The sequence below is a fragment of the Capra hircus genome, chromosome 7 (assembly GCF_001704415.2).
Source record: "Capra hircus breed San Clemente chromosome 7, ASM170441v1, whole genome shotgun sequence".
NCBI classification, from domain to species: domain Eukaryota; kingdom Metazoa; phylum Chordata; class Mammalia; order Artiodactyla; family Bovidae; genus Capra; species Capra hircus.
This window is the reverse complement of record NC_030814.1, coordinates 20,211,032-20,237,556: the sequence shown is the minus strand read 5'-3', so window position 1 is coordinate 20,237,556 and position 26,525 is coordinate 20,211,032. Positions and strand designations below refer to the sequence as shown.

The 26,525-nt window shown below is 40.4% G+C and overlaps 1 protein-coding gene across 1 annotated transcript in view; it reads left to right on the top strand.

Annotated features, from left to right (window-relative positions):
* ADGRV1 (adhesion G protein-coupled receptor V1) overlaps positions 1-26,525 on the top strand; it is a 542,844-nt gene that overhangs the window by 177,119 nt on the left and 339,200 nt on the right. The window contains exons 60-71 of the mRNA XM_018050044.1: positions 2,943-3,060; positions 4,926-5,049; positions 6,926-7,064; positions 7,224-7,409; positions 7,689-7,921; positions 9,599-9,747; positions 13,087-13,288; positions 13,808-14,027; positions 16,364-16,603; positions 18,016-18,165; positions 19,298-19,771; positions 25,736-25,879. Coding sequence (XP_017905533.1) covers positions 2,943-3,060; positions 4,926-5,049; positions 6,926-7,064; positions 7,224-7,409; positions 7,689-7,921; positions 9,599-9,747; positions 13,087-13,288; positions 13,808-14,027; positions 16,364-16,603; positions 18,016-18,165; positions 19,298-19,771; positions 25,736-25,879 — 2,379 coding nt within the window. The remainder of the gene's footprint in view (positions 1-2,942; positions 3,061-4,925; positions 5,050-6,925; positions 7,065-7,223; positions 7,410-7,688; positions 7,922-9,598; positions 9,748-13,086; positions 13,289-13,807; positions 14,028-16,363; positions 16,604-18,015; positions 18,166-19,297; positions 19,772-25,735; positions 25,880-26,525) is intronic.

The following is a 26,525-nucleotide window of genomic DNA, read 5'->3' as shown; positions in this document are numbered from 1 at the left end:
TCCTGGAAGGAGGGATGGCAAAGTGAAAGAGAATTGACAGGCTGATTCTTAAACCTTTATGGAGATGTAAAAGACCAAGAATAGCAAGAAGGTCACAAAGAAGGATGGAGGCTGGCCTTCCCCAACTAAATTTAAGACAGTATGTATCAAAGGTAAATGCGATAGTATGATTGGCTTTTGGGTAGACAAGAAGACTAAAGAAACTGGGGAGTCTGGATTTATCAGTCTTTCATGGTTTTACTTTCCCGTTCACATAAATCATTCCTAAATTCATAACAATGAAAACAAAAGGGAATTAGTTAAAACCCAGAAAAACTGTAGAATTGGTGGATACATTTTTTAAAAAGCAACAAAAAGTAGTCTCACAGGATAAGACCAAGTAAGAAAGAACTGTTAAAAGAGAAAGCATAAAATTTTAAGGGATTATTTTGTGTGCTGCTGCTGCTGCTAAGTCACTTCAGTCGTGTCTGACTCTGTGTGACCCCATAGACGGCAGCCCACCAGGCTCTGCCGTCCCTGAGATTCTCCAGGCAAGAACACTGGAGTGGGTTGCCATTTCCTTCTCCAATGCGTGAAAGTGAAGTCACTCAGTCATGTCTGACTTTTACTGACCCCGTAGACTGCAGCCTACCAGGCTCCTCTGTCCATGGGATTTTCTAGGTAAGAGTACTGGAGTGGGGTGCCATTGCCTTCTCTGTTACTTTGTATAGACCTAGACAAATAAATGTAAACGCGTATATGAAATTGATTCTAATAAATATATAGTAGATGTAGAAAGTCTAAGCAGGTGAATTTCTGTAAACGAAATAAAAAATAAGAGAGTAGAAGGTCCCCGAGGTGGTTTTCTAAAAGAAAACTGACCATACATTTAAAGATAAGATAATTCCAATGAAACATAGTCTATTTTTTTTTTTAAGCTAGTGGCCTTTTATGAGAGCTTTCAACACCAAGCAACACAGAAGCAAATACTTTTTTTTCCTTTCAATTTTCTAATTGGTGATTGGGCTTCCCTGGTGGCTCAGCTAGTAAAGAATCCATCTGCAGTGTGGGAGACCTGGGTTTGATCCCTGGGTTGGGAAGGGAGAGGGAATGGCTACCCACTCCAGTATTCTGGCCTGGAGAATTTCATGGACTATACAGTCCATGGAGTCAGTGATGCCCTCTGGCAATCCATCTGCCACTGGGACATTCTGCCGCCTTTTTTGAGGTATTGGTTTCTCTAATGGAATTGGATGTCAGATGTCACAGATGTTTCAACCACTCACGTCTTAGATTCTGATGTGTGATGGCCCAGGAGACCTCTCAGTTACATGCCCTAGCCCTCTGTAAAATCCTCACTTGGCATGAGAAGAATTTAGAGATTACTTTGAAATTTCTTTGGAGATTTCACATAGTAATAATGAGCAGTCAGTTTTCAGTTACCGGATTCTAATCACTAGATCTGCTTCCCAGATGATTAGAAAGGTTGTCTGATGTTAGCAGGATATTCATGCCAAAGTGGCAAATTGTCTGATCTTTCCCCCAGGGAATAAGGCCATCCTTGTTCAGAGTACTGAACACCAGGAGGGATAAGCTTGTGGGTGACCCTGGATTTGACTCCCTCCATCTTATTCTTTGCTTCACAACCTGGTGCGTTTCATTTACTTCTGCATAACAGCTTTGTTGTTCTTGGATATTCAGCTATGACATACCTATATCTCCACTCTAACAAATGGCTGTGTAGCTAGGCACACAGTTCAGCTAGTTGACAGTGTGTGCAAAGTAGAGGGGTGAGGGTGGTTTACTGTATTCCAGGAAGTTTAGATTTAGATTTTAGTTTAGATTTTCCATGAGTACACTCCTGTCTGGGGCAGGAACTATGCATTTTCCTAGCAGCTCTTGTATAAGATTTTTAAGAAGTATAGACACTATAAAATAGAAAAAAAGAACTCTGAAGAGCAGCTAGAGTGAAGCGATTAAAATAATACTTTTAATACATAAAAATCTCAAAGAAAAGATGATTGCCGAACTAAGATTCTTATTGTTTAGTCTCTAAGTCATGTCTGAATCTTTTGCCACCCCTTGGATGGTAGCTGCCCCCAGGCTCCTCTGTCCATGGGATTTTCCACTCAAGAATACTGGAGTGGATTGCCATTCCCTTCTCCAGGGGATCTTTACAACCCAGGGATCGAACCTGCAGCTCTTGCACTGGTAGGCGACTTCTTTACCACTGAGCCACCAGGGAAGCCTGCAATACTGAGATAAGAAGAAATAAACAGCAGAATTCAAACTGTGGAAAATTATTCAGTGATGCATGGGAAAAACTGGACTTTTTTCAGTCAGCATCAGAGGAGACCTTAAAGATAAAAATGATTTCTGTCATGGTTACATCGCAAAGTATTAAGCTTGTTGTCTTCTGTGTATTTGCTTTTCCTTGTTCTTTCTCTTCCAGTCTGTACTGAAAACTTACCATATGTTCCAAGAAATTACTGAGCTAAGTGTTAAGACCAGAGAGGGAAGGAATAATATGAGCTCTCTTGAGATCAACACCTGCTGGAGGGAATAGGAAGGAAGCAGGAGTGGGTAGAAAGGAAGTAGCAAAAAGGGGTCGTAGGTAGATAACCCTTATAAGTATTAAACCTCTCACTGTGATTTATTTACATCATGCTGTGGCCATTTAACTCAAGTGATTCAACTCTCAGTGTGTGAACATTTTCAGTAAATTTGAAAGTTGTGTTAAAAATTTTTCCTTTCTTCCTGTTAAGAATTTTAATGGGATTTTTGCTCAGAGCTACTTTTTATGTAATAATTATCTCTGGAAGAAACCCGTAATTCTAAAGGGTTTACAGAAAGGGTATCTTTAAAAAATGCTTATGAACTTAAATGTCATTCTGCTGATGAGAACATTCAAAATTTAAGTCTGGCCACTCTGCAAACACGTGTTCTCCTCTCATTTGGTGCAGACTGATTCCCAGAAGACCATTGTGCTGCACACACTTCAGGACGCCACGTTGGAGGAGGACAGGCGTTTCACCATTCAGCTGCTCTCAGTTGATGAGGTAGAAATATCTCCAGTAAAAGGTGAGAGAGAGCGACATTTTTGGAAATTAAAAAGTAGTTTTTTGCAAAAATGTGACCAAATAATCAGTAGCTATAATGATGGTTAGTGTTTGTCTTTATAATTCATAAAATGTCTGTTAAAACATGAGGATGTTATTTCCTACTTGTATGACAGCTAAGGACTTTTTAAAGCTAAAATTATAATATGCAGTATTGGTAGGGTCACATGCCAGGGTTTTCATACTACTTAGCTGTGTGATTTTTTTTTTAAAAGATGTTTACTTTAGTAATGTTCATAAAGTAAAATATGAAAGCTTCCTAAATGACCCAACAGCAGGGAACTGGTTAAATTTAACAGAATACTCTGCAGGTATTCAAAAAATGTGGCAGAAAAAGTCTTACTTGCATCAAAATTAAGAACATTCAATTACATGGATAATTTTTACATTCATAAAACTGGCTTTATAACATGTTCAGTATAATCCCACTTTTTCATGTGTGTGTCATAAACATTAGGAATTATTTACTTGAAATGTTGATAGTGGTTTTTGAGTATCTGTATTTTCTACACATACTTAAAATGACCACTGTTACTTTTGTAATAAAATGTTGTTTTAAAACTTAGCCTGTTATTTATGTCTCTTTCAGCCTATCTATAACTGTTTTCATCATAAAATAACTGCTTAGATATTTCAACATTTCAGAAACAGGTATCATAGTTCTCATTTCCCAAGGTCCATGTGAAAATTTGTTTCTTACATCTGGAGAAAGAAGATTAATGGTGCTAAAATGGTTTCATTATGTAATGCCCATAAAAAATGGCACAGCAACGTTGATATGAAAGCTTAGGTCCTGTTGCATGTCCTATTTCGAAATTAAGAACTTCATCCTGTGCAAGGGTTTGTGGCCAAAGAAGCAGAATTCTGTGGCCAAGGAAATACTTAGAATTGTAGAGAGTATCATATACTGTCACCCCAGATGTCACCTGGGGTAGTTAATCTTTTTGCATTTTTATCTAGAGTACTTTGCTTCAGGCATTTGAGTCAATCATATCTTTGCATTGTATTCTTGCATAAATCGTAAGTCAGTTAGCTCAGTTATTTACATTGTGTTACACAGCAGAGTTGATATTTCTATGGACTAATTAGATGCAAGAACAAAAGTATACCAGTGGATCGAGGTAAATCATTTGTTAATATAAAAAAATGCATCATGTATTCCTAACTGTGACATACTTACACTTGACAAACCACTGTTGGCGCTATTAATCCATTGCCACAGAAAGTGATAGTGGAATAATCCAGTCCTTTGTTTCTTGAAACTCTAATGTGTGCTTCTGGAAACAAGCTCATTTAAGTTACTACCAGATTATGATATGAACACTCAAATTACTTGATACGATTTTTGTTTCCATTTTCGTAGGAATACTTAACACATTTTATAAACACTTAGAAGCAAATGATTGTCAGAAAATTAAAAAAAAATGGGTCCCCAAGAATTCTTGCTTTCGCTACATAGCTAACAGATATAGCTAATTATAGTGAACTGCAGAATGGTTCCTGTAGAAGTGGCTTAATGCATAGGGTAGAATGCAGTCCCATACTCGCTTGCCATGGGAGTGGTATTGGAAGTACCGCCCACTTCATCCTTTTCATTAAAATGTGATCGTGGGCAAGTCATTTGCCGTAGTGTCTTCAGTGCCTCTCCGCGCTTACATGTCTTCAATTGTAAAATGAGGATAACATTAGTACCTAACTTATATGCCTATCATGAAGATTAACTCACAGGATTTGTGTATGTAAATCCCTTAGAACTTTGCCAGGCGTGTATTAAGTGAATACATGTGTTTTCTACATGAGCGGTATTATGTATCATCTTGAACTCAGGTAGCGCATCAATAATCATTCGAGGAGATAAGGGAGCATCTGGAGAAGTTGGGATAGCTCCATCATCTAGGCACGTCCTCATTGGAGAACCCTCAGCAAAATATAATGGTACTGCCATCATCAGGTAAGGGCTTCATGATTTGTATTGCCCAGGTGAAAATTTTGAAGTTGCATTTAATTAGCATTTTTGTGCCCTAAATACATTGTTCTCAGTGCGGACATATTCTTCTTATAAACTGGTACAATCCTGTGGCGAGAGCACATTTTTGATAAACACTGAAGGTGTGTTTTGACCTGTCTTGATGTTAAATCTGAGGTTTTTAGATGATTTTGTGGTTTTTAGATGGTTTGCAGAGCCCATGACGAGGAAAGCACATTAAACAACATCAAGAGATCTCAGCAACATCTAGCTCTCAGCCCTGTTTTGTCACTTTTGCCATAAAATAGGAGCTACTTTTGTATGTGAGCTACAAAATCATTCCTTAAAAAATCATCTGAATCAAAGATTTTAAGATGTTCTAAAATTAGAATCTGTTCTATAACTAAGATATTCCCAGCTGGTGCAGTGGTAAAGAATCCTGCATGCTAATGCAAGAGGCACAGGAGATGCAGGTTAGATCCCTGGGTTGGGAAGATCCTCTGGAGAAGGAAATGTCGACCCACTCCAGTATTCTTGCCTGGAAAATCCCAGGAACAGAGGAGCCTGGTGGGCTATATCCAAGGGATCTCAAAAAATATGGACACAAATCGGCAACTAAACAAAACAACCACATTATGACCATAGGCAATTTTGTTTGTTATAAATTCTCTCATGAGGGGTGGAATAGCAACGATCCATAAAGTAGCTGGATTTATGTTAAAACTTTTATCTTTTTGGTTGTTTTTCCAGTAGTATTACATGTATGAAGTGTTTCCTATTCTTCAGTCTATTTGAGCTTTGTACTTTGTGTAGTACGTGAAGAATCTCTACATACATTTTTTTTTTAAATTCCTTTCAACCTTATACTTTTAGTGTTCAGCTTTTGCCAGTATTCTTGTCAAGCAGATTTACACAAGCTCAGTATTTTGGGTGTTGTTTTGGGATTATCCAACTTTCATTTGCTTTATAGCTGATAGATAAGGTTATTTAAATGCAAAAAATGTGAGTCTGAGTGAACTCCGGGAGTTGGTGATGGACAGGGAGGCCTGCCGTGCTGGGATTCATGGGGTCGCAAAGAGTCAGACACGACTAAGCGACTGAACTGAACTGAATGTTCATAAAATAATGCCAGTTGCAACAACATGCATGGATCTAGAGATTGTGGTACTGAATGAAGTAAGTCAGGCAGAGAAACGCAAATATCATATGCTATCGCTTATTTGTGGAATCTAAAAAAGGGTACAAATGAACATATCTACAGAATGGAAACAGACCCATGAGGAATGAATTGGGAGATTGGGATCAATATATACCCACTACTATATGTAAAATGGGGGTTCGCCAGTGGATCAGATGGTAAAGAATCTGCCTGCAATATGGGAGACCTGGGTTTAATCCCTGGGTCTGGAAGATCCTCGGGAGAAGGGAATGGCAACCCACTCCAGTGTTCTTGCCTGGAGAATCCCTTGGCTAGAGGAGCATGGCGGTCTACAGTCCATGGGGTCGCGAAGAGTAGGACAGGACTGAACAACTAACGCTTTAACTTTACTTTGATATGTAGAATAGATAACTAACAAGAACCCTGTATAACACAGGGAACTTTTCTCCATTCTCTGTAATGACCTATGTGGGAAAAGAATCTAAAAAAGAGTGGATATATGTACTTACATAACTGATTCACTTTTATAGCTGAAACTAATACAACGGTATAAATGAACTGCACTCTAATACCAGGTTTTTAAAAAATGCATAATGTTCTAGAAATAAATGAAAATTTTTTATTGTTGAAGGATACAGCAAATATCTAGGAAAAGCTCTTTCAATAAAAATGTATTGAAATATACATGTTACATTGTTGTAGCCTTATTCGTGGCCCAGCGATTTCTGGGGAGGTCACAGTGTCCTGGAGGATAGTCCCTCCTTCCTTGGAGGAATTTGCTGAAACATCAGGAAAGCTCACGATGCGAGACGGACAGTCTGCGGCCATTGTAGTGATACAGGTATCTCGGTTACTGATTGCTGTCACGCCCTTTGCTGTCAGTATGCGTGTGTGGTTGGGGGGTAGGCTTAATATCACAGCTTGTCGTTGCTTATGTGATATATATTTTTCTTGAAATGTTCAGATTCTGCTGCGAATGGCTCTTTCTGTCTGTCTCTAGGCTTTGAACGATGACCTCCCCGAGGAAAAGCGTTTCTATGAGTTTCAGCTCACTGGGGTCAGCGAGGGCGGAGTGTTGAGCGAGTCTAGCACCACCGCCAACATCACCATGGTGGCTAGTGACTTTCCGTATGGCCGGTTCGCCTTTTCGCAAGAGCAGCTGCGAGTGACGGAGGAAGTACAAAAGGTAACGCGTGAAATGCTTAAAGCCGTAGATGTCACTTTTTATCTTTTGTATCACGAGCGATCTTTAAAATGTGTTTCTACGTTCACATTCTCAAGTCTTCACAGCTGATTTCATGTGCTCTTGCTGTCATTTTAATGTCGGCTTTATATACTTTTTTTTATCAATTTGCATAGAACTTCCAGATAATCCTGGTAAGTAAAATTAGAGACGCTCAAAATTAAGTCTGGCCTGGTAGAGTACTCACCCAAACCAAATGAAAAAACACTGCTTCTCACACAGGTTAACCTCACGGTCATCCGATCGGGTGGGTCTTTCGGCCGCGTGAGGCTCTGCTTGGAGGCTGTGAGCGGGACAGCCGAGGTCGGCGTGGACTTCCTGCCTCCGCCGGTGCAGCTCCTCTTTGAAGCCAGAGAGACGGTGAAAAGCGTGCACATTGAAATCCTTGATGACAGCCTTCCTGAAGGTCCTGAGGAATTTTCCCTCGTGATGACGGACGTGGAACTCCTGGGAAGGTAAAAATAGAAAAAAGAGAGAAAGGATGAGTCAGAGCTGGGCTGTGCAGCGATTAATTCTAAGCTCTAAGATGGTCTACCCCGGCTTTTTCTCACATTCATGTGACATTGGAACAGGGCATGGTGGCAAAGAGTGTTAATTATACCACGTTGTAAAATATAATTTTTTTCTCCTGAAAGTATGCGTTTTCATTGTGTGAAGTCACTGTGTAAGCAAGAGAATTGAACACCGCATAAGCTGGTAGTAATTGGTGAGAAAAGAGAGGAGCTGTTCTCTAGGTCAAATGTCAGCTGGTGGGGCTGATTTTGGTTCCCCCATCTCTTGTCTGTACACCAGGGAGCGGGCTGGACTGAGAGATTTCTTTCCTTGGTATCTTTGAAGACTGTATTGTCTTCTTTGTGGATGAATGAGGTAGATATTTGCCCAAAGGCGTTTTTAAAGCAGGAGAATTTTTGAGTCAGAGATAGTTGGTGGGTAGCGCACCAGGGATTCAGTGAAGATCAAGAATTAACCCTTTCGAGACTCTCTCTTGATTTAGCGGGCACGACTTGCTTAGCAGGGTGGGGAACACGTGTTCCCTGATGAAATGGATGGAATACTCAGAGCTTGAGTGGCGTACGGAGCACCTGGACACCTCTGGCTCACGCATAACCTTCAACTGGAATCATGTTTACATTTAGATAGTTCTTAGAGGAAGTTTGCTTGTGCGTGCAGTGAAAATGGTTTTGCATTGTTGATATTAATGCCAACCTTTAAAGCTTTCTTCTAACTAAAATATTTCCCTGAAGGAGGCAGAATATATATCATTCCCCTGGGAAGAATTAGCTGTGAGCTGACAAATCCTTCAAATCTTCAATTTCCAGAAATGAGTCTGTGTTTGATGATGGGAATGAATTTGTCCTTATAGTAAATGTATTAAAACATGCTCTGGTCAGTTCTAATTAATTGAGTGAACTTTGTTAAGCATAGCACATTATGTGTGATATTATATCTGTGTTTCTGACTAAGTAGGGCTGGAAGCATTTGTCCCATTACTATCCTTTTAAAAAACCCAATTCCTACTTAAGCTTAATTCTAAGGAAGTAATGTTTTTCTTCCAGATACATTTCCAGGCTTACTTTGATCTGAAAAGGATAGTATAAACCCAATTTTCCTAGTTTCTAGAAAACTGATTGCCTTGATATTAAGTTATGTTAAGCAGCTAAGCCATAATCCTTCTCAGACTATTGATAACAGTTTATTTTAATATTTTAATGCCCAGTTTTCTAATTTTGCCTTCTATATAATCATATTAATGAGCTTTCAAAGCTAGGTAGGTTAAAAATACTAGGTAGAATTTGGAAATTGAAGGAAGGACTAGAGTGGTTTAGTGTGTGTTCAGCGGTACCTTCCTAGCCCTAGAAGTTAATTTTCCAACTTCTTCCCAATTTCCTTATAGTTTTATTATCTTCCCATGGCCTATGTTTAGTGACAGTATATTAGTTTTTATTTTATCCAGGCAGTAATAACTGACAGCAGTGCAGAAATCTATTTCAAACATCATTTCAGAAAAGAAAAGTATTTTCGTGTTGAGCTTCATAAGACTCAATTATAGGAGCTAGTAGGACCCTTCTTCAATTCATGCTAAGCAATTATGTACTCAGTTTATTTTATTTTATTTTTTATGACTTTGCAAGAGGGTATGATTTTACCATCCAAGAAAACGGACTTCAAATAGACCAACCTCCTGAAATAGGAAACATCTCCATTGTCCGAATCATCATAATGAAAAATGATAATGCAGAGGGAATCATTGAATTTGACCCAAGGTATACCACCTTTGAAGGTAGGTTCAGTAACCTTACTTATAAATTTAGCACCAATCTCTGAATCAGAGTACCTGAGCATGACATTGTCAGTTTGAATTCCTACATGCATTTTCTTGGTTTGGGGGGTGTGTGTTTGTGTGCATGTGTGTGTTTACATATATACTTTGTATTTATTTATGCCTTTATGTGTATATATTTGTATTCAGTTTTAAAACATATTTTGAGTTACTTTTGGGCAGTCTTGAATCTCATTGTGTATGGCAAAATGAAATGGTTAGGAATAAGGCATTTAGAAAAATTACGTTTAATTTTAGGATTATTGAAATATTTATATTTTGAAGAGTTTTATGAGTATAGTTCAAATTTATGCAGTGCTTAATTTCCTTTGCGATTAAAAAACAGTGGATTATTCACTTTCTAATGAATAACCACCTTTGAAACATTTTACTGGACTGCAGGCATAGGCAGTATCTGGACTCCCAATCATCCCAATCTTTCTTCAAACAGTTCCTAATAGCAGCTTGCCTTCTGTTGCCAATTCTCCCCTCATGTAGAAGTGGAAAGTGGAATATATGGTTATACATCCCCCTGGGTAGAAGAAGTTCACTGCCTTTCTGTTTTTATTCAAAGGCAGAATATGAATATACCTTTCAAATAAACATTTTATCTTATTATTGCAATCAGTTTATCACCTTCATTGCCTCTGTCAAATTCTTTTGTTATCTGCCCTTTTAAAGTTCATCAGAAATCGCTTTAGGAGTGGTTTATTACTGGCTTCGTGGGTAGCATCATAGAAGACATCATCGTTTTGCAAACTTCAACCTACAGCAAGCAGAAGTCAGGCTGCCTTTTTGCACCGAGAAAAAAAATGGGCTCTTTTTTCTGTTCTCTGATTTCTGTTTGATTCACTGTCTTTGGGAAAATTTGGGGCAATGCACAGTGATAATTACAATGTAAGTTCAGTACTACTTAGCCATGGTTGTTGTGAACTCTATTAAATGATATTTTAATATACTGATATTAGTATAGCTGAAGAAGAGATAAGCTTTTGAATAGAATTCTTAAGTTGAAATCAAACACTGAGGATATATGTTCAGATTTACAAGTAGATAGAAGCTGGGAAAGTAATAGAATCATATTTATATCTGGACTTTTAAAACACTTACATAAATAACATATACCTTATTTTTTAATGTTACCAATGTTTCAACTAAATATGCAGAAATAATCCAGAATGGTTTCCTTTGCGTGCAGTATACATGTTCGTCTACCATTATCTCGGAGAAGGCGATGGCTCCCCACTCCAGTACTCTTGCCTGGAAAATCCCATGGATGGAGGAGCCTGGTGGGCCGCAGTCCATGGGGTCGCTAAGAGTCAGATATGACTGAGCGACTTCATTTCACTTTTCACTTTCATGCCTTGGAGAAGGAAATGGCAACCCGCTCCAGTGTTCTTGCCTGGAGAATCCCAGGGATGGGGGAGTCTCATGAGCTGCCGTCTATGAGGTCGCACAGAGTCGGACACGACTGAAGTGACTTAGCAGCACCAGCAGCAACCATTATCTACCAGTTTGTCTACCAGTAAGGGTCAGTGGAGGTGATGGAATTCCAGTTGAGCTGTTTCAAATCCTGAAAGATGATGCTGTCAAAATGCTACACTCAATATGCCAGCAAATTTGGAAAACTCAGCAGTGGCCACAGGACTGGAAAAGGTCAATTTTCATTCCAATCCCAAAGAAAGGCAATGCCAAAGAATGCTCAAACTACCGCACAATTGCACTCGTCTCACACGCTAGTAAAGTAATGCTCAAAATTCTTCAAGCCAAGCTTCAGTAGTATGTGAACCATGAACTTCCAGATGTTCAAGCTAGTTTTAGAAAAGGCAGAGGAACCAGAGATCAAATTGCCAATATCTGCTGGATCATGGAAAAAGCAAAAGAGTTCCAGAAAAACATCTATTTCTGCTTTATTGACTATGGCAAAGCCTTTGACTGTGTGGATCACAATAAATTGTGGAAAATTCTGAAAGAGGTGGGAATACCAGACCACCTGACCTGACTCTTGAGAAACCTACATGCAGGTCAGGAAGCAACAGTTAGAACTGGACATGGAACAACAAACTGGTTCCAAATAGGAAAAGGAGTATGTCAAGGCTGTATATTGTCACCATGCTTATTTAACTTATATGCAGAGTAAATAATGAGAAACGCTGGGCTGGAAGAAGCACAAGCTGGGATCAAGATTACCAGGAGAAATATCAATAACCTCAGATATGCAGATGACACCACCCTTATGGCAGAAAGTGAAGAGGAACTAAAAAGCCTCTTGCTGAAAGTGAACGAGGAGAGTGAAATAGTTGGCTTAAAGCTCAACATTCAGAAAATGAAGATCATGGCATCCGGTCCCATCACTTCACGGCAAATAGATGGGGAAACAGTGGAAACAGTGTCAGACTTTATTTTTGGGGGCTCCAAAATCACTGCAGATGGTGATTGCAGCCATGAAATTAAAAGACGCTTACTCCTTGGAAAGAAAGTTATGATCAACCTAGATAGCATGTTGAAAAGCAGAGACATTACTTTGCCAACAAAGATCTGTCTAGTCCAGGCAATGATTTTTCCAGTGGTCATGTATGAATGTGAGAGTTGGGCTGTGAAGAAAGCTGAGCGCCGAAGAATTGATGCTTTTGAACTGTGGTGTTGGAGAAGACTCTTGAGAGTCCCTTGGACTGCAAGGAGATCCAACCAGTCCATTCTGAAGGAGATCAGTCCTGGGTGTTCTTTGGGAGGAATGATGCTGAAGCTGAAACTCCAGTACTTTGGCTACCTCATGTGAAGAGTTGACTCATTGGAAAAGACCCTGATGCTGGGAGGGATTGGGGGCAGGAGGAGAAGAGGACGACAGAGGATAAGATGGCTGCATGGCATCACCAACTCAATGGATGTGAGTTTGAGTGAACTCCGGGAGTTGGTGATGGACAGGGAGGCCTGGCGTCTACGATTCATTGGGTCGCAAAGAGTCGGACACGACTGAGCAACTGAACTGAACTGAACTGAAGGGTTATTTACTTGTATGTGGCACACAGAGGCAGAATGCCTTTGCTTATGATTAAATCAGTTATTTAAATTCTAGCTTACACTGCTCACTATAACTTTCAACTTTTGACACTGTATTTCTCCTAAAAAGTAAGTCGTGACGTGTTCGCTAATGGTTCTTTAAAGCAAGAAACGAACTGCAGAAAAATTGAGTGCTTGCATCGTCCTGTTATGTTTAATTGTCATGTTTGACTTAGATGAACCATATTAAAGTCAGTTTCTTTGGCTGGCATACCAATCCATTGCCCATTCCTGTTCCAGTGGAGGAAGACATAGGGACGATCATGATTCCCGTGCAGAGGCTTCACGGCGCTTACGGCCGTGTGACGGCTGATCTCGTCTCTCAGAGCTCCTCTGCGGTTCCTGGTGGTGTCGATTATGTACTGCATGGTAGTTCAGTCACCTTTCAGCACGGGCAGAACTTAAGTTTTATAAATGTTTCCATCATTGATGACGATGAAAGGTAATACTGTTTTGTACGTAACATGCACGTATGTAAATCATGAGTATTGTGTTCCAGTCTTCACCTATGTTTTGCACTGAAAATAGAATTTTAGATCATTGTTGTGCCCGCGGAGAAATGAGTGAGGAATTCCAGGGGGTGGGGTAGTGGCGTAGGGCAAAAGGGAGCGAGAGACCATAGTGATTATGGGTCACTTTTTCTCAAATAGAAGAAGAAATACTGATTTTTGTTCTTCTAGATTGAAACGTCTATAGTCAGAATGTGGAAACATCCTGCAAATCATTTCCTTAATTCATTAAACAATAGAAAAGAAGGGCAGAAAGTCTAATAACTTGCCGGTTATGTAATACTGAAGTTGATCATTTCACGCTACTAGCTAAGCACCCTCTCCTTAGTGCTTGGTGTATGACTACTGTGCCTTGAATATGTATGACCAATTTGGAAAATGACTAGTTATTTGGGTTTTAGAGGCATTTTATTATGTTTAGACTCACAGAATTGCTCCTTCTTGCTATGCAGTGAATTTGAGGAGCCCATTGAAATTATGCTCGTTGGAGCTACTGGTGGAGCGGTCCTTGGGCGCCACCTAGTGTGCAGAATCACGATTGCCAAGAGTGACTCTCCTTTCGGTGTAATAAGATTTCTCAATCAAAGCAGAGTTTCTGTTCCTAATCCCAGTTCCACAGTGATTTTACCCTTGATGCTGGAGCGGACTGGAGGACTCTTGGGAGAGATTCAGGTAGAGTTATTCTTTTCTCCATGATTTTAAAAGTAATTTTGATTGATAGATATGGTGTTGGATTTTCTTATTTCTCAAATATATTCATTTATTCACAGTCAATACTATTTACTGATTACCAAGTAGATGTAAAGCAGTTTCCAAATCCTGTGAAATAAAATGTATGAGGCATCCAGCTGCCTTCAGGGTACTCTTGAGAGAAAGTTAACAGTTAAATGAAGGATTTTGGTAAAATTCATTACGTCGACAAGTACATTTGTTGAGTGCTTTCCATGTGCCAGACCCTGTCATAGTCCCTGAGAACGCGCAGGTTAGGAGGACACAGTTCGTCCCCGTTCTCTTAGAATTTTCAAACAATAAGCAAACAAATTGCTGTAAATTTCCGTCTTAGAACTGCTTTTGCTGCATCCCACAGACTTTGGATTGCTGTGTTTTTGCTGTTGTTTGTTTCTCGGTCTTTTTTGATTTCCTCTTTGATTTCTTCAGTGATCCATTGGTTGTCTAGTAACATATTTTTTCCTACTAGCTACCCTTGATTAGATGGTAAGGGTGTGATATTTAAGCCGAAAGAGGTGCTCATGTAACCATTAGGGGGCTGAGCGTTTGGGCAGAGGAATGAGACGGTGCAGATCTACAGACCTGGTATGCTTGAGGTGCAAAGAGGTCCACAAGGTGGGTGGGCTTGGAAATGAAGGGATAACAGCCCAAGTTAGATCAGAGGGGCCTGTAGGTGTTGGACCACAGAGAACTTTCTCAATCAGATTGAAGATGAGTCGAAGTGCCAGTAGGATGCCATTGGAGAGTTTTAAGCAAAGGGATGTTATCAGTGTCACCGGGTCGTCGGCTCATTTAGAACTGCCGAGAAGGAAGTAGGTTGTCCAAAAGCCAGAGTAGGAGCAGGGAGGGGAATGAGAAGCGTGTCGCCCTCTAGTGCCCACAGCAGAGCTAACAGTGGCTCAGACCGGGAGAGAGGTCGAGATGGCCAGGCGTGAATAGAGGTTCAGTATATTTTGGAGGAAAAATACACGAGGGCTGATGGAGCCTGAGGGACAGAGAGGAATAAAGGATAACTTAGAAATTTTGGAGGAGCAACTGGTTACATTGTAGTGCTGTTTATCAAGATATGGCTGCTTGGGGAAAAGTAAGAGTTCTGCTTTGGCTTTGTTGGTTTGGGATAGCGGCAGAACACTCCAGTGCAAGGTCAGGAAGGCAGGGGGATGTGCAGGTATGGGTTAGGGGGAGGTCAGGGCTGCAAACACCGATCTGAAAGATGGTGATGCACTTGGAGGCATTTGAAACTCTGAGGCCCGAGGAGTATAGACAGGGATGGAAAGGATACAGACCCAAGTCCTGGGCCCCCTGCATTTATAGATTTGAGGAGGGAGAACCAGCCAAGAAGACTGAGACGTAGAGAAGGAAAATTAGGACGACTTGTGCCGTGTAAGTATCACATAAGCCAAGGAAGATGGGACACAGTGTTTCCAGAGAAAGAAGTGGTTAGCTGTATCTCACACCGATCAAAGATGAAAGAAGCAAAGACAAGTGGATGTGAAAAGTATATAATTCTTTATGGATGTGAAAAGTATATAATTTTAAATTACACGAACTTTAAATGATGCCTTTGTTGCAACATAAAAATTCTGTTTCTTATAACTCTGAACATTTCTGTTTCTCTTATACTAAGAATTTATTTAAGTGTACTTTTTGCTGCATACCCAACAGAGTTTTCACATGGTTCGGATAGGTTTTGATGAACAGAACCTGTGCACTAGCAAGACAGTCTGTACTTGTATTTATCAGAGTTTGCGAGTGGCCCAGTCATGTCTGATTCTGTGACCCCAGGGCCTGCAGTCCGCCAGGCTCCTCTGTCCATGGGATTCTCCAGGCAAGAGCACTGGAGTGGGCTGCCATGTCCTCCTCCAGGGGATCTTCCCAACCCGGGGTTTGAACCTGGGTCTCCTGCTTTGGCAGGCAGATTCTTTACTACTGAGCCACCTGGAAAGCCCTACAAAGTTTTTATTACTCACATATATATACGTGTTTAGAGTATGTACTTTTATATTTTTGGTGTCCTGTGATGTTGACAAATGACCAGGTATTCAGATTTTTCGTTACTTATTAGACACTGTTGTTCATGAAAATGGATATTCTATAGATTACATAGTTTATGTTTGTAAAGATTATTTTAAACAGCATGAGTTGATAACATAGGACTTTGTGGGAGATATTCTAGAATAACTTTCACATGTATGTATACATTTTTAATACTGCATATCCTGCAGAGTAGTTCTTTGTTGAAAGCTGATTGTTTTCTTTAAAAACTAAACACCCTGCAGGTGAACTGGGAGATAGTAGGACCCAATTCTCAGGAAGCCTTACCATCACAGAACCAGGACATCGCAGACCCGGTGAGCGGGTCCTTCTCCTTTGGAGATGGGGAAGGTGGAGTAAGAAGCATCATTCTGGGAATCTATCCACATGATGACATTGAAATTGAAAAGACTTTCATCATTAAACTTAAACTTGTGAAAGGAGAAGCTCAATTAGACTCCACAGCTAAAGATATTACATTAACAGTAAGTCTGACTTTATTTTTCCCACGGAATTTCGGCTTTAAAGGATCTTTCAGAACATGTGCTTACATTTGTTGAAACTCTGTGGCCTTATGATAAATTAAAAGTTATAAAACCCAATGAAGTTGTTATAATTCCTGTGGGTCAGATGTTCTGGTTGTTATATTAGTTTATTACATAGCCTGATACTGATAATTCTTTAAGATACTGAGAAATAGTTATTTTACACTTTTTGAGAAAACTTGAGGTTTTGGGGAGATTTGGCACTTTTCAAAAGAAGGCATTTGTTGTATCATAAACATTGGATATCTTTGCCATTAAAAAGTGTCAGAGTTCACAGGTAATCACAAGTCAGACTGTTGAAAGGAAGAATGGTACTTTTTCAGTCAGTGCAGTGATGGTGTGAGTCAGATCCAGATACAGTTTATTTGGTATGAATCACCCAGTCCACTGGGGCAGAAAGTCCTGGAAACCAAGGTTACCGGAAAAAAAAAAAAAAAAGGTAGAGAGATGAACCTTTTTCTAAGTTTGAAAAGCCTGTTTTATGTGGGATCTGTATCAGTCAGATATCCCCAGAGAACTGGAACTGTTAATGTTGGGAAACAGATATGAAGAAAGAGAAATTTTGTAAGGAATTATATCCCATAACTGTGGGTCTGGCAAGTCAGAATCCATAAACAGGTGGAAGAAATCCATAAAGCAGGCAGGAAGCTCAGGAACGAGCTGAAGTTGCCTTCTTGAGTCTGAATTTTGTGGCGAAGGGCAGCAGGCTGGAAATGCAAGCAGGATTCCTAAGTTATGGTCTTGAGGCAGAATTCCTTTTTCTCCGGGACGCCTCAGTGTTTGCTCTTTAAAGCTTTCATCTCATTGGATGAGGTCCATCCACATTACTTAGAATAGTTTTATTGACTTCGTCAGCTGGTTGTCAGTTTTAACCACATCTACAAAATATTACGGCAACATCTGGAGACACTTTAGCCTAGTCAGGCTGACACATAAAATTAACCATCACAGGGCCATTACCTCTCTCCATATTATCAATCTAAATACATCATAACCAGTAGAAAGAGGTTGGCTAAACTTAACTGGTTAATTGAAGCGAACATGAGGTGAGTAAAGCTAATTCAGGCTTTGCAGTTCTATCCTTTTAAGGTTTTACAGATTGTCATTTTCTGAACACTTATTCCCATTATCCTTGAGGAGTAAGAACCTTCTTGCTTTAGGTAACAGTCAGGGAAAGGAAGGTTTTTAAGAGTTACATAGCCAGATACAATCATGCCCAAGTGTCCTTATTGTGCTTCTTTCATTCCCTCAGTTTATCTCGTACATACACAACATATCAGGGTGCTGGTACGTTAGATACTGTAATTTCATCCATAGCGGTTACATATGTCTCCCCTCTGCTCTCTTTCTAGATAGAGAAGTTTGGTGATCCTAATGGAGTGATTCAGTTTGCTCCCGAGTCTTTGTCTGAGGAGACCTATTTGGAGCCATCCACTCTGGAAGGGCCCCTGATCATCACCTTCTTTGTCAGAAGAATCAAGGGTGTTTCAGGAGAGATTATGGTACCGTTTTTCTTTGGATTTTTAAGCAGAGTAATTGTTTGCCTGATGGTTGTGGTTGAAAAGAACAGAGAAACTACATGTTCTGGAGAATTGGAGTTTTTGATAAACTGAAGTGACATGAATTTTCACACATGCTGAGGTTCACCAAGGCCCCTTTGGGTTGGCTCGCTGGCACCAACCTCTGGTTATCTCTTTAAATATTCAGTTGCAGTTAGGTTAAAAACTCTTTCTCATATTTAATCACAAAGAATATGATTGAACTATTTTGTAATTTCTTGTTTGCTATAAGTGAAAGTGAAAGTGAAGTCGCTCAGTCGTGTCTGACTCTTTGCGACCCCATGGACTGTAGCCTACCAGGCTCCTTGGTCCATGGGATTTTCCAGGCAAGAGTACTGGAGTGGGTTGCCATAAGTGAAGCTTTTTCTACTGAACAAGACTATCCATGATTTTTACAAATTGCTTAGTATATTCTTTATTCTCAATATTATTGAGATGCCCTTATAAATTATCAAGATATTCATTGAACAGATCAAGGTTATCTTTTGCTAGCTAAATTTATTTTGTGAAATCTCTCTATAAACTTAGCTTTTCCCCTGTATTGGAGATTAATTGTTACTTTTCTTCAGGTGAAGCTTTATGGAAGTAAAAAAATTTTGGAAAATAAATTTTTTAGAGATTTTTTGGGGAGAAATTCTTAATTTTTAAAATCTTAGATATCCTCTTTTTATTAAAAACAAACAGAAACCAATTCCAATGTGAATATCAGATTATCTGCTTAACGTTTTACCCTCAAATATGGTCTTGTTCACTGTTGAATGTACTTGTGGAACTGGTATGGTATTTTAAAGTTAACTTGTTTCTCTTTATCTTTTCAAATTATGTTATTAATTTAGAAGCAGGTGAAATGAGATTTTGTCATCCTGTCCTGCAAATGGCATTTGATAGCCTGAAAGAGTTAAGACAGTTTCTGAATTACTTAAGTAGAGATACTTGGAAAATTTAAATTTGAATATATTGATGCACACTTATATAGGCAAGCTTTTTATATATAATTGAGGTAAACGAATTTAAAGGATTTTGATGAAATACACTGCGTTATATGACTTTGTTGGTGTTCTTCCTTTTGTTTTAGGTTTATTGGGAATTAAGTAGTGAGTTTGATATTACTGGAGACTTTCTCTCTACCAAAGGAATTTTCACCATTGCTGATGGAGACAGTGAAGCCAGCTTTGATGTTCATTTGCTGCCAGATGATATTCCTGAGATAGAGGAAGTGTATGTGCTCCAGCTTGTTTCAGTAAAGGGAGGAGCAAAACTGGATACAGAAAAGTGTGTCATTCGGTTCTCTGTTTCTGCAAATGACGACCCGCATGGAATATTTGCCCTGTATTCAGATCATCAGTCCGTACTTATTGGGCAGAACCTTCGTAGATTGATCCAAATTAATGTAACCCGGCTTGCGGGCACATTTGGAGATGTGGCTGTTAGATATCGAATATCATCTGACTCCAAGGCGCAGTCTGTTGTTACAGAAAATGCAGAGAGGCAGTTGGTGGTCAGAGATGGTACCAGATATAAAGTGGACTCAGTGCCAGTCCAGGGGCAGGTTTGTAGCATCTCTTTCGTTTCCCAGTCATTCCAAAAGACGCCTTCAAGAAAACCCTTGTTAATCTCATGATCAGTTTAAAATCTGATTTCGATATTTAAATGGAACCGTGGAAAATGCCTTAGAAAATGCATAGTAATTTTTGGGTAATACATATACTGCTGCTAAGTTGCTTCAGTCGTGTGCGACTCTGTGAGACCCCATAGACGGCAGCCCACCAGGCTCCCCCATCCCTGGGATTCTCCAGACAAGAACACTGGAGTGGGTTGCCATTTCCTCCTCCAATACATGAAAGTGAAAAGTGAAAGTGGAGTCGCTCAGTCGTGTCTGACTCTTCACGACCCCGTGGACTGCAGCCCACCAGGCTCCTCCATCCATGGGATTTTCCAGGCAAGAGTACTGGAGTGGGGTGCCATTGCCTTGGTATTTGCAAATTATAAGTGAATAAGTATCTGTTCCTTCCTGGAGATAAAATATTTTTGTCTGGATAGTAGAAGGCAGTTATTTAGTTCTTCAGAATTCCAGGAATTCTTCCAAGTGCTGCACACACTCACATTACACACACATGTACACACTGGATGCTTATTGAGGGGGAGATATTTGTAGGCTTCCTTGCGCTCCTATCTGGAGAAGGAAATGGCAGCCCACTCCAGTATTCTTGCCTGGAGAATTCCAAGGACAGAGGAGCCTGGTGGCCTATGGTCCATGGGGTCACAAAGAGTCGGACACGACTGAGTGACTAACACTTGTGCTCTTACTGAAGACCAGTGCAGTGAGAGATGGATACATGTTTCCTGGGGTTTGACGGGGCTACATAGTATCTGCCTTTCTCTCCTTGAAAATCTGCTACCCAGGAAGTCAGCTATGGTTTTTTTTTGTTAATGAGGAGAGAAGACAGCAGACTATTCTGCCAATATATCAGATGAAAGTGGTGGGAACCAAGTGGGTGCCCAGCAGTCTTTCTCACTCTGAGCCACAGAAAGTGATTTGAGGGACTGTCTTAATCCTTCCAAGAGGATACCTAATCTCCTTCCATGTGCATGGGAGAGGAGCTCATTTATCTCACACATGGGATGCATTGCAGCAGTGGGGATTGTTATCTCATGGCCATGGAAGGCCGTGCCAGAGGGTAGCCAGATTGGAGTTGTCTTGAGAATGGTATGAGGTAGATTGTGAAGTTAGGAGACAGTAAAAAGGGTCATTGGAAGAGTGTACGTTTAAGTGGTGGAATGGCGATGAGCTGAATTCTGAAGTCTCTGATGAACATACAAATGGATTCCATGAAAGGTGAAATGTTTGGGTGCCTGCCAGTGTTATTCAAGAAAAGACTACAGAAGTGAGGCAAGACCCTTGTCATTCTTCCTCAAAGCAACTCCCCACCTGCTCCAGAGGTGCCGGAAGATTGATGGAAAGGTCCAAGAAGGGCTGGAGAAGTACTAAAGAGTCATGCCATGATCCCTTTCCTACCTTAGATCTTTAGCTGTGGATTGAGCAAGAACTGGGATAAATAGAGGAGTTTTAATGGAGTGTGAGATGAAAGTTTTTACTGGTATGGATCTGGCCTTTACCTTCATAAAAAATGACAGGAAGCTTTGAGATCTACACACAACATTGTCAAAGTTAAGTGCAAAGAAACCCTACAAAGCAGTAAGAGGACAGAAATGAGACAGCTTCCTGTTTATAGTCCACTAAGTTCAGCCCACTCAGTAATGGATGACCTTGGTTTCACTTAAGCCTATGATCCATATAAAATTGGCTACATTTTGACATAGTATACTAATTGGTACCTCAAACTACCGCATAATTGCACTCATCTCACATGCTAGTAAAGTAATGCTCAAAATTATCCAAGCCAGGCTTCAGCAGTATGTGAACCGTGAACTTCCTGATGTTCAAGCTGGTTTTAGAAAAGGCAGAGGAACCAGAGATCAAATTGCCAATATCCACTGGATCATGGAAAAAGCAAGAGAGTTCCAGAAAAACATCTATTTCTGCTTTATTGACCAGGCCAAAACCTTTGACTCTGTGGATCACAATAAACTGTGGAAAATTCTGAGAGAGATGGGAATACCAGACCACCTAACCTGCCTCTTGAGAAATCTGTATGCAGGTCAGAAAGCAACAGTTAGAATTGGACTTGGAACAACAGACTGGTTCCAAATAGGAAACGGAGTATGTCAAGGCTGTATATTATCACCCTGCTTATTTAACTTATATGCAAAGTTCATCATGAGAAACGGTGGACTGGAAGAAACACAAGCTGGAATCAAGATTGCTGGGAGAAATATCAATAACCTCAGATACGCAGATGACACCATCCTTATGGCAGAAAGTGAAGAAGAACTAAAGAGTCTCTTGATGAAAGTGAAAGAGGAGAGTGAAAAGTTGGCTTAAAGCTCAACATTCAGAAAACGAAGATCATGGCATCTGGTCCCATCACTTCATGGGAAATAGGTGGGGAAACAGTGGAAACAGTGTCAGACTTTATTTTTTGGAGCTCCAAAATCACTGCAGATGGTGACTGCAGCCATGAAATTAAAAGACGCTTACTCCTTGGAATGAAAGTTATGACCAACCTAGATAGCATGTTCAAAAGCAGAGACATTACTTTGCCGACTAAGGTCCGTCTAGTCAAGGCTATGGTTTTTCCTGTGGTCATGTATGGATGTGAGAATTGGACTGTGAAGAAGGCTGAGTGCCGAAGAATTGATGTTTTTGAACTGTGGTGTTGGAGAAGAGTCTTGAGAGTCCCTTGGACTGCAAGGAGATCCAACCAGTCCATTCTGAAGGAGATCAGTCCTGGGATTTCTTTGGAAGGAATGATGCTAAAACTCCAGTACTTTGGTCACCTCATGCGAAGAGTTGACTCATTGAAAAAGTCTCTGATGCTCGGAGGGATTGGTGGCAGGAGGAGAAGGGGACGACAGAGGATGAGATGGCTGGATGGTATCACTGACTCGATGGACAGATATACTATATATATATATATATAAAATGTATATTTATCTCACAGGGGAGATCCTTGATCTGCCTAGCTTTTAAATTATCTCTTGGGGTACCTGAGACATTTTGAAGGATGATCATCCTCTTTTCCTTTCACCTTGAATGCTTAATGACTTTATAGAGATCTTAACTTTCCTAATAACTTTCCTTTGAGGTATCTATGGATATCTTCACATCTGTTCTGAACCTATATTAATTATTTTTACAATTTGTATTTTCAGTAAAGAGTAGCAAAAGTTTACTAGCTTGCACAAACATGAAGGCTTCTCTCATTGGCATGCTTTAACATCTTTCATTAATACGATTAAATTTTCATGGGTTCCTTCTGTCTCTACGTTCCAGGATGTGTGGTGTAGGCTGCTCCTAGATGGTTAGGTGTTGCTCTGTGCGTTAGTCTCCAAGGTGACCCTTTGGGGCCAAGTGTGACACATGCTGAAGCGAGGGGAGGATTTTCCCAGTGGTCCCTTTCTTGCCTCACACCCTGAGTGCTCTTGAAGTTTGGGATGTGAATTACAAGGTACACACAATTGTCCCTTCTGCACCCTCCTGATAAATGTTAGGATTTCAGCTGGGTCAGCCACAGGGAAGGACCTTCAAGTGGGTATTGGAACAGAATGAGTTTCCATTAGGTTCTGAAAACTGGAAGACTCTTGATGTTGATTTAACATGAGGGTCAGAGTGAACAGTTCACCATCTGGTTAACAAGGTTAACGACAGGCTTCTCAGATGAAGTGATGGCAAGAATCACTAGTACACTAAAGAAACCTGTGTTTAAGAGAGCTTAGAATGCAAGATAAGATTATATCCATTGTTGTCATCTATTCAAGTATTTACGGCGCACTTACATGGGTCAGCAGTTGTGAGAAGCACCACAGACACAGTGATCATGGGGTGTAATCCCTGTTGTCACACTGCTCCCTGTCGATGCAGGAGAAGGCCCTTTAACAGCCAGTTATAAAAGTGAGTAAGTAGGCAGTATTCAAGATGCACAGAGGATATTATGGGCAAGTAAATTCTGTTCATGCCAAAAGCCATCAAGAATGATGGGCAATCTGTAGAATGGTTCTGTGATGCCCTCCTGGGTCCAGAACATGAGAGAGCATAACAACATGCTCGACTCCTAAAACCCTTCAAGTTCCTTTTCAAATTAGTCACCCTGCTTTCCTTCTGTAGGCAAACCAGCATTTCCCCAAGTGTCCCGTTGACTCCTGTTCAAACTTTAATGTTTTATTACCACACGCTGGGGTCCTGGCATGCCACACGAGTCCTTGTGCTGAATGGTCCCGTGAATGGAGCTGGGTGGCAAGGCACAAATGCCTGGGTGCTTTGAGCTGACATCTGGCCCTTTGATTTTTAGGACATGGAAACAGAAACATGCTTAGCTGCCCAGCCAGTGCACTGCATGGGGGTGGGGGGTGGGGCACTCCTCCAGGGAGAGGAGGGAGGCACACGATTGGAGTCAGGAGGCCGATTTATGTCTTGCTTCCTCAGCCCTTGATCTGTGCTTCAGGACCAGTGAATGTCATTTTGAAAAAAATGAAGATTGATCGAATGAGTAAAACATCTGTTCCCCTCATGTTGCACATTGGAAACCACCATGGTACATTACACATTTGGGTGGTTTGATGTGTATTTAAGTACATTACACTTAAAAGAAGAATAGACCTCACAGAAATGGTTATTTTTACATCCAGTAAAGATGTATAGAGTCGTTAGTAATATTCCACGTTATGGCAGCGTATCCATTATCATTAGCAAGGTTTCTATGGACAAATGTAAGTGCTAAAAAAAAAATCTCTGTAAAGTAATGGTCCTGGTGGTGGTGGTTTTGTTGCTAAGTCGTGTCCGACTCATGGGATCCCGTGGACCGTAGCCTGCCAGGCTCCTCTGTCCATGGGGTTCTGCAGGTAAGAATGCTGGAGTGGCTTGCCATCTCCTTCTCCACTGTAAAGTAATACAAGTTTTTAAATTCAGGATTTCCCTATTTTGTTGGATTCTAAAACTTTGAAAATTGGTAGTTTTTAAATTCAGGATTTCCCTATTTTGTTGGATTCTAAAACTTTGAAAATTGGTGTTAGAAGTTTTTACTTGTCCAAAATATTTGGATAATCAGTGTACCTATATCATTATCTGTTTTGAGTAAATGTCGTTAGAGTTATTAGTTCCTACCCAGTGAAGAAGGAGAAAGTGAGTTTTGCTGGTCTTAGGAGCTGACACTTTTCACCACTGTGCTCCCTCCATTCTTGGAACACGTGATTCTATCACTGAGATTCCTGGGATTCTCATCATTCTTCAGGTCATCCAGGCTTCCCTGGTAGCTCAGCTGGTAAAGACTCCTGCACCCTGGTTCAATTCCTGGGTCTAGAAGATCCCCTGGAAAAGGAATAGGCTACCACTGTAGTATTCTTGGGCTTCCGTGGTGGCTCAGCTGCTAAAGAATCTGCCCATAATACAGGAGACCTGGGTTTGATTCCTGGGTTGGGAAGATCCTCTGGAGAAGGTACAGGCTACCCACTCCAGTATTCTTGGGCTTCCTTGGTGGCTAAGATGGTAGAGAATCCGCCTGTAATGCAAGAGACCTGGGCTCGGTCCTGGGTTGGGAAGATCCCCTGGAGGACTCCAGTATTTTGCCTCGAGAATCCACATGGACAGAGGAGCCTGGCAGGCTACAGTCCGTGGGGTTGCAAAGAGTTGGACATGGCTGAGCAACAAAGCACAGCACGCACAGGCATACATGCTGAATTTGAAAATTTTTGGTATTTTTAAAATAATATATGACTCTCACTCTTAGCCTAAAAGTCTTCGGCATGGGCCTTCATTTTATAATGTGGGGGAAAGGGCATATATTGATGAAACTGATACAAGATGAGGCAAGTGCTAATGACTCACTTCACATGTCAGTATTTTTCTTTGAAAATTATTGTTTGCTAATAAAAAGTCACTTACACTGTTTGTTTATAGGTCTTCCTACCCCTGGGCTCGAATTTCACCTTACAGCTGGTGACCGTGATGCTTGTTGGTGGAAGTTTCTATGGCGTGCCCAAAATTCTCCAGGAAGCAAAATCCGCCATGCTTCCAGTTCCAGAGAAAGCTGCCAATTCTCAGGTACTTGGCACTGGGTGTGGTACTCCCCCGGTACCACTAGAGGGCAACTCTTACAGAAAGGACTAAGATTCTTAGAGTTTGATTTCTTAAATCTATGTAATCCTGTGAATATCTAATTTAAGCATTATGGATACCCTATATGAAAGTAATCTGGCAATTTTTGTCAGTAGATGGAAAACCATATCTCCTTTTTTGAGTTTAAAAAAGTCTGTATCTTGTAGAATGTAAGGTATAGAATTTTTATTTGAATGTAAGGTATAGAATTTTAAAAATAACGGTCACCTAGCGTCAAAACTTCTGTTTTCCTGATAATGAGTATTTATTTTTGAGATATTTTATGCTAAAAATTAAAATTAGAATGAAGCATCAGTTAATATTTCAGACTTTCTCATTTACTGACATTGTGAATATTTAATCTGTGGGGCTTTTTTTTAACTGTGGCAAGCTTGTGCTAATGCAGATGAAAGCTAGTGGCACACTTAGGTATTTGAATCTTCTGCCTAAGTTCATTTTAGGGAAGATTGTTCCCCAATCACTTCATCATTCACAAGAGAACAAAGAATGCCTTGAGGGCTTTGCTTCCTGCGTAGGCCAGTTCTGTCAGTGTGGGAACAAGATAGGGCTGCTGCCTCTGGCTGTGGTACCG